Source organism: Penaeus monodon, chromosome 38, assembly GCF_015228065.2.
Source record: "Penaeus monodon isolate SGIC_2016 chromosome 38, NSTDA_Pmon_1, whole genome shotgun sequence".
Lineage (NCBI taxonomy): Eukaryota > Metazoa > Arthropoda > Malacostraca > Decapoda > Penaeidae > Penaeus > Penaeus monodon.
In genome coordinates, this window is record NC_051423.1 from 7,143,797 (window position 1) to 7,153,366 (window position 9,570).

General features: G+C 28.9%; 1 protein-coding gene across 1 annotated transcript in view; it reads right to left on the minus strand.

The window, feature by feature from the left end:
* LOC119596948 (probable serine/threonine-protein kinase DDB_G0267686) overlaps positions 1–9,570 on the minus strand; it is a gene marked incomplete in the record, with an annotated part of 22,718 nt that overhangs the window by 7,523 nt on the left and 5,625 nt on the right. The window contains 4 exon segments of the mRNA XM_037946337.1: positions 3,164–3,436; positions 4,202–4,323; positions 5,173–6,015; positions 6,210–6,698. Coding sequence (XP_037802265.1) covers positions 3,164–3,436; positions 4,202–4,323; positions 5,173–6,015; positions 6,210–6,698 — 1,727 coding nt within the window.

Genomic DNA, 9,570 nt, shown 5'->3' on the forward strand with positions numbered 1-9,570 from the left:
ATGTTGGAAAGTATAACATTGAGCTTCTTTTCATATATAATTTTTACCCATAAAGGTGTTATTACATTAACATTTTTTTCCATAAATTTTAACTTTTCACATGTAAATGGTCTGAAGTAATCGAATTAACAGAGTACCACTGTTAAGATAGCAAACATAAAGCCAATGTGAACTAACATCGAGTGAGGTCTCAGGAATCACACAAGCATTCTCATATATATCACATTATGTTAAGAGAAATATAGTTATGTAAAGTATACAAATTCATGCAGAAACACAAAACTTCATAGAAAAAGCACTAGTGTGATAGGAGTTTCATCCTAGTACATGCCAAACCCACAGTGAGTTTATTTTATTAACCCATTGGATCTGGTTGCTTTAAGGCAATCAAATCACAAAAAATCCAGGCATTAGGCTTACAAGAGCAGCCACTCTGCTGGGTGGCTGTAACACATGTGTGCGGTGACAAGACCCATGCCTACTATTTGCAAGGTTATTTACTCTTTATTATGTATAAGCATTTTTTGCTGTTTGGCCATTTTTCAATGTCCATATTTGCCATTTGATTTACATTACCCAGATGGTAATAGTTATCTTCCTTTGCACCGACTCCAATCATCTCTCAAGATAGTATACAACTCAGTGCAAGAAAAATAAAACTATGTTATTTTTGCTTTTTGTTTTTTCTTAATATTGAATTTTCTGTAATACAACCTGTATCACTGCTCATGGCACCAGGAATATGATGCTGAGCATAGAAATAGCATCTCCCATGGAGACGGCGCTCATCCAGTCACTGCTCACAGACATTACATTCCATACTCATACATCAATGGGAATAATGCAAAATCACCAAATGAGCAAAATAAACCTCTCAATAGGTTTGTGCACTCGTGGCGAGTCTTTTCCATCACCTCAGCCTTCTGCCAAAACACGCACAATGGCATGTTTGCATCACCCGGCCTATAGACAGACTTTCTCATGACGTGATGTTCACATCACCCACCCATCAACCCAGATTTTTTCATGCTGTGATGGTCACATCATCCACATCCACGGGGTTAATGGTCTTTACAAATAGATGGCTCTATAAATACGTAAGTAACCAATGAGCTAATTACTACATATCTCATATCTTTCTGGAAATATTATCTATCATCTTTTATTGTTATTAGTACTATCAATAATAAACATGACTTCACTCGAGAGAAAAGAACAAAAGAACAGCATTGATATTGATAATATTTGTAATAAAAACATTTTTGCCATAAACTCAAAGGTGATATTAATGGATCCCTTGGTGGCTAAGCACTTGTGATGCCATCTATCTGTAGAAACATTTCACAAAACAATACGACAGTGAACACTACATTATTCCAGCGGCATTGGATTAAGGTAAGAATTAGCCACAAAATGTTGAAATCTTTTTTGCCTTTTTTCTTCTTTCTTAGGGTCTGCCATACTATTCACAGCTGGAAAAGAATGTGAAAATATTCTACAACTATTTCAACTCTACACAAAAGTTTGATTTCAGATGAAAGGCACCGTAGTAAACTGAAATTCTTCCAACAACACATCTTTCATACTCTAATGCTCTTTTGAATTAAAATGAACAATTCTGGGGCACAACTGTAGATGCTGGATGGTACTAAAGGCCAGAGTGAAGCCAATTCAACATACTATGATTTGAAGATTTGATACATTCTATAAATGTATATTTTATTTTACAAAATATATTTTATATATATATATATATATATATATATATAAATATATATATATATATATTATATATATATATATATATATATATATATATATATATATATATATATATATATATATAAATTATTTATAGTACTGTAAAACAAAACTATTGGCATGACCATCAGAATTATTGTTGTCAATAGATAAACATTTTGTAGAGTTTAGATATTTGCCCATTAATTTGTTACACCAAGAGATCCAGAGGTGAGCTCTAACAATCATAAGGAGGTTAGCTTCATGTCTGAATACCCAAAGTTAACTAACTCCAAATGACTCCTCTGACCCTTGCTTCTCAGGAACAGTCCCCTTAACAACCATGCACTGGTACACACTTATACTGTCTAGGAGTTGACATTAACTCTTTGGAAATGCTATCACGGAAAAGTTGGCAGAGGCATGGAGTGACAAGAACATGGCACAGTGAGAATTTTGGCTAAAGGTTGGGGTGACAGAATGATTTGCCATGACTGCACGAAGCTCTTAAAGGGTGATCAGACTTAGTGGGCATTTAGGAAGGGGCTCTTGCATTATTCTCATCAGTAAACGAGTGTGGAAGGTATCATCTGCTAGCCATGCCTGGAAGTATACCACACAGGAGGACACTATTTCTATGTTCAGGATCCTATTCCAGCCTGTCATGGCCAGAGGCACAAGATATATTACAGAAAAATTTGTAATTACAAAAACAAAACAAACAAAAAAAAGAGATACCAAATGTTACTCATTGTTATTATTATTGCACTGTGCTATGGACAACCTAGAGAATTGATAGAGAGTATGTGCAAGGAAAACAGTCTATTACCATCTGGATAAAGCCTTTATGACAAAATTGGACATTGGAAAATGGTAAAAAAAAAACAGCAAAAAAAAGGCTCAAGTAGAAAAAGAGATAACACTGCAAAGGAGAGGCAAGGAGTCTTGACATTGGACATGAGTGTGTGCATCTAGCCTACAATTAACACATCTATGAAAGCGACCCCACAAGTAAGCCTATTGCCCTGATTTTGGGCCATGTACAGACAGTGAAGCACCCAGATCAGAGATTAAAATCTTATAAAATCCCAAGCTCTGCTAAATCTGGCTCTAAAAGTGTCTTTTCATCTATTTAATCATTACTTTAACCTTTAAGCAACTGGGTGGCATGTACACACATGCCATGGCATGTCTGGACTATATTCCAGGTGGCATGTGCATACATACAATGGTGAGCCAATACGCTTTTCCAGGGGCATGTATAGTCATGCCAAGCACACTAGAGTGATGACACGAGCCCCCAGCAGTGGGACACAGCCACTATGAATACAACCTGGTAGAGGGCATTTGCGTATCAGGAAATCACCTGTTGGCAATGGGTTAATAACTGAACATATTTTTCAAAAATGCCTACTAAGCTAACCTGTGTCTCTGTAGTGGATTCTTGTTGTGTCTCTTCTTTCCTGTTGGTGTCCAGCCATCAGCAATGTGGCTGGCTATATGGAGGTCATATGCATCCCTCTTTGTGGTGCTGAAGTGACACAGGGGCATCGTGCATGAATACTGCTTGGGGATGGTTTCCGCAGGCTCTGGTTCATCTGGTAGGTGCTCCGTTGTGAGGTGCTTGCGGAGTCCTCCTCTGGTCCGACACACTAAACCACACTCTCCACACTCGAACCCTTCCCCTGAGACACTGCTGTTGGCATATGCAAGTTATTATTGATGAATTATATCTTTATTCTGATTTTCTGCTCAAGTAATATGATACAAATGACCCAACATATATTGCCATATATTCTAATACATGGCATGATATACATCCCATGTCCACTGTGATTTTAGTTTATTAAATGTATTTACATATAACTGGCCATACAGGTGTTTAATCCCTAAGGAGTCAATGACTAGTCCTAATAACTTCATCATAATTATAAAGTTAATTATAATATCAATTACTACTAGCATTGGAAAAAACTTATTTCCTGGAAATTCAAGAAATGGTAAATCAGTCAAGGTCATTTAGTTCCTAATAACTGACTCCTTGGTGGCTCAGCATTTGTGGAGCTATCTGTGTGCAATAATATTAGCATTACTGAAAAAAAAAAAAAAAAATACAAATACATGTAAGCATGGCCAGTGGGTTAAATTAAACTCACAAAACTGAATTTATCTACTCTAGCATTCTTGAAATCAGAAAACTGTCAGATTAAAGAATAGTTTCATTTCACATTCCATGAATACCCAAAGTTTCAATACCTTAAGTCAGGTTATTTGCAACTGCATGTAAGGTAATACATAGCTAAACTGGGGTATTTATTATATACTTCTTACTGCTCATCTTAAAGAGATTTTGTGTACATTACATCTTTGAGAATAATAAATCTTTGACAGCTTCAGAAAATTATATACTATAAAATCTAATTTTTATGGACACATCAAAACAACTGAACCCAGTCTTTACCTCGTATCAATCACAAGGTTATCTTCATCAGAGTCATTGTTTTCTTCTCCAAGTTGCTTATTCCCTAATAAATTGTCTTCACCATCTAGTAATGGTGATGGAGAGGATTTTTTCCGGTTCATCTGAAAAACAGGGCAAAATTATTGTTTGCAGAATTTTAAATATATATTTTGTGTCAAATTTAGCACAAAAATGTCAAGACCTCAATATATTTAACTCCTTTTCTTATCATGTTAACCCCATGATCTGGATGACATGACCATCATGCCATGAAAAAAAAATCTGACTTGTGGGGCAGGTGACATTAATATGCCATCATGGGAATATTTGGCTGAGGGCCAAAATGACAGGAATTTGCTATCATGCGAATTTCAGCTGAAGGCTGGGGGGATGGTAATGACTCACGATGAGTATACAAAACTCATGGAGGGTAATTAGACTCGCTGGACATTTAGAAAGGGTCCTTTTGCATTATTTCTATTGATAAAAAAGTGTGGAATGTACAATCCATGAGCTAGGACTGGAAGAGTGCTGGCTCTGGAGTGAACAATATTTCCAAACTCAGGATCCTATTCATGTCCACTGTGACTGGCAGCACAGACTGTATTACAGCAAATTGAATATTATTATATTATGAACTACTTAGAGAGATGATATGGATTCTGTGCAAGGAAAACAGTGTATTACCATCTGGACAAAGTAAATTAAAGTGGCAAAAGGAGGCATGGACTCTTGTCACTGCACACAAATGTTCTAGTGCACCTGGCCTATGAGCTACACACCCGTCAGAGTGGCCGCTCAATTAAGCTAATGTCTATATTTTGGGCCACCTTGGACAGTGAACCATCCAGATCTAAGGGATTAACTAAAAAGAACCAAACAGGATGAGGCTCATATATATATACCTGTCAGTGATACAGCCCATGATATATCCCACAACTCATGAACATATGAACTAACACAGAACTTACCTTTCCCCTGCCTTTAATATTATGCTGGTTGGCTGGCACATATAACATGTGAGTTGGCTGAGAAGAGACTAGCCGCACATCTTCCTGAGTTAACTGTGAGGGTTCATAGTATCCAAGGCCTAAAGATCTTCCATCAGACAAGCTTCCAGCATAGCCTGCAACGCCATTTGTGTGAGTCACTGGTGGGCCTTGCTGCTGACTATGCTGCTGCTGCTGTTGGTGCTGCTGCTGCTGCTGCTGCTGCTGTTGGTGTTGCTGTTGGTGTTGCTGCTGCTGCTGCTGCTGCTGCTGCTGCTGCTGCTGCTGTTGTTGCTGTTGCTGCTGTTGTTGCTGTTGTTGTTGTTGTTGTTGTTGCTGTTGTTGTTGTTGTTGCCGTGAAGGTAAAGGAGCCAGTTCTAGGAGGTATGGAGTGTTGGGGTGCGAGGGATACATATACTGAGATGCTGGCGAGGGCGCACCATTGCTCTCCATAGCAGGCATAGTGCTTGGAGAAGCAGTAGGAGGAGCGCCATGGTGAGAATAAGGAATTGCAACCCCTCTCCCTATAATGGAGGTGGAAGGATGCGAATTATATGATATGGCAGAAGAAGGCGCTGGGGTGGGTGAAGGCTCCAGGTGAGAGTCCATTGGATCTAGGAAGTCATCTTGAGGTTCAGGTTTCAGGCTACGGTTATAGGACTCTCCCCCAGAAGCCTCTGATTTAACGGATGGTAGGAACTGGTGGTGAGCTTCATGCATAGAGGTAGGATGAGGCGGAGGAAGCTGCGAAGAAGACATATAAGGTGTGAAGCCTCCTCCAATGGAATAGCCTCCACCCTGTGGTCTCCCAGGGGACAAAGGAACCTGAAACAAAAAACATGAAAAAATTTATAACATTCCTTTGGATCTCACAAGAATTGTAATAGATCTTTTTAAAGAAATTAAACTACAACTCACTAGCAAATTTCAGTCTTATTTAACATTACAGTCTCTCTTCTTGAACTCAATTATCATTTATCCTGACTGTAAATTGCAGATTCTCCTTTCCCAGGACTTACTGGTTCATGATGGTAGTAATTTTGTGGCACGTGCTGTTGCTGGCTGGACTGTGGAGGTTGGCTGCGTTGGTGCTGGTGATGGCTATGGTGCAGAATGGGGTGTGGCGTATGGAGGTGCTGCGAGGGATGAATAGGGTGCTGGTGGTGTGTAAGCAGTAAGGGCGATGGAAGTGGGTTCTGGTGGCCCGTTAGCTCCAACACTCCCCCACCTCTGCCGTCCCCTTGGCTGGAGGCATGGGTGTTGAAGGGGGCGGAAGAGGTTGACGAGGAGAAGGAAGGTGATGAGGAATAGGAAGACGTCGTGGAGAAGGATGATGTTGAAGACACCGGAGTCCGCGATGAGGAGGGAGTTGTGGTGGAGGAGGCGTTGGTGAAGGTGTTGGAGAACGCCGTGGATAGTGCTTCGTCATCCTCCCCTACGAAGTCCATCATCACACTGGGGTCACTCTGTAACATCGATGCCTCCACCATCCCAAGGTCATCATGACCCTTTTGGGCGGCACAGAAAGAAGGGGGAGGGGGAAGGACACATTATCATTACAGAAACATTCATATCTAATTTTGGATCATAATATAAAAAAAAAAAAAAAAAAAAAAAAAAAAAAAAAAAAAAAAAAAAAAAAAAAAAAAAAAAAAAAAAATTTAAAATTTTTAATTTCCAAAAATTTTAATTTAAAATAATTAAAAACTAAATTTTTAAAATTTTTTGTATAAAAAATTTAATATACATTTTTTTTATTTTTAAAAAAAATTTAATTAATATATAAAAATTTTAAAATAAAATTTAAAATTTTTAAAAAAATAAATTCAAATTATTATATTAAATTATTTTAATTAATAATATTTATTATAACTTATAAATATTATAATTAAATATAAAATTTATATAATTAATTATATAAATTTTTATTATTTTTTATTTTATAAAATTATATTTAAAATATATAAAAAATTTTTTTTAATTATATATATATATATAATATATTTTATATATATAATATATATAATATCATATATATCTTATATATTACATATATAATATCTAAAATATTTCATAATATATATATAATTATACTTATATACATATATTATATATACAAATATAATATATTATATATAAATATAAAACAATATTAATATATAATTATATAATATCATATAATATATATTATATTAAAATAATATATTATATTATTATATATATATTAAAATTTTTACTTCATATATATTATATATATTTATTATATATAAAAATTATTATTTTATATATATATATTTTAAATATATATATATATAATATTATAAATACATATATTTAATTTTATATAAAAAATATTTAAAATTTTTAAATATATATATATCTTATATATAATAATATAATATATATATTTATAATATAAAATTATATAATATATATTATTAATTAAACATATTATAATTTTTATACATATAAAAGATAACATATATATATATAAAATTTATATTAATATAATATTAAAATTTTAAAATTTTTAAAAAAAATTAAAAATAAAAGTTTTTTTATACATATATATAAAATATATATATAATAGATTTTATATATATATTATATAATTTATATATATAAAATAATAAATATATATATATAATATATATTATATTTTAAAATTATATATATATAATATATTATAATATATATTTATATAAATTATATATATATATATACAACCCCAACATTTATACCATATATTTTATTTCTTTTTTTTTTAAAAAAAAAAATTTTTAAAATTTATATATAATATATATATACATATTATATATATACTATATATATATTTTAATTATTTTATATATAATATATATATATATATATATAATATAATTAAAATATATTTTATATTATTATACATATATTGTATATATATATAATATATTATTTATTATATAAATAAAATATATAAAAATAAATATAATTAATATTATATTTATAATTTATATGTATATATATATAATTAATATATAAAATTTAATAATAATGTATAGTATAATAGTATATATATATATATATAATAATATATATATTATAATATAATTTTAATATATTTTTAAAATTTTTTATAATATATACATTTATTCTAAAAATTTTATAAAATATATATAAAAACAAATATATATATACATATATATATATTAATAATATATATATATAACCATATATATATAAAAATAATTTATATATATATATATAATTTTTATATATTTTAAATATATATTATAAATATTTTATTATATAAAATATATATATATTTATATAATATATTTATATATATATATAATAAAAATTATATTATATTTATATTATATATATATATATATATATATATATATATATAATATTATATTTTAAATTATTATATAAAATAAAATATATATAATATATAAAAATATATAAAAATTATAATATATTATATATATATATTTTATATTAATATAATTATATTATATATATATTTATATATATATATTTTAATTTAATTAATATATATATTTTTATATAAAATTAATATATTATATAAAATATATTTTAACAAATTATTATTTATATATAATTTTTATATTATATATAATATATTTAATATATAATTTTTTTACATATATATATATAAAAAATATATTTTATATATATATATCATTATATATAATATATATATATTATAATCCCCTTTATAATATATATAATATATTAATTAATAAAATTATATATACATATATATTATACATATTATATATTATATATAATACATTTAATATTATATTAATATTATAAAATATATAATTTTTAAAAAAATTTTTAATATTTATATATATATACTACATATTATATATATAATATACATACATATTATATATTTTATAAAAATTAATATTTTATAAAATTATACAATATATTATATAATATATTATACATATTATTATATATATATATATATATAATATAAAATTATTAATATTATTATATATTTATACATATTATATATTAATTATATATATTTTTATATATAATATATATATAAAAATAAATAAAAATTTTATATATATATAAATATATATATATATATATATAATATAATATATTTATTATAATTAATAATATTTTAAAATATTATAATATATATATTTACTATTTTTAAATTTATATATATATATATATATATATATGTTTAAAATTTATTTTATATATATATATATATAATATATATATATATTACATACACATAATTAAAATTTTTAATGTATATATATATATATATTAATTATATAAAATACTATTATATATAAAATATATATACATATTTCATATTATTTATATATATATAAAATA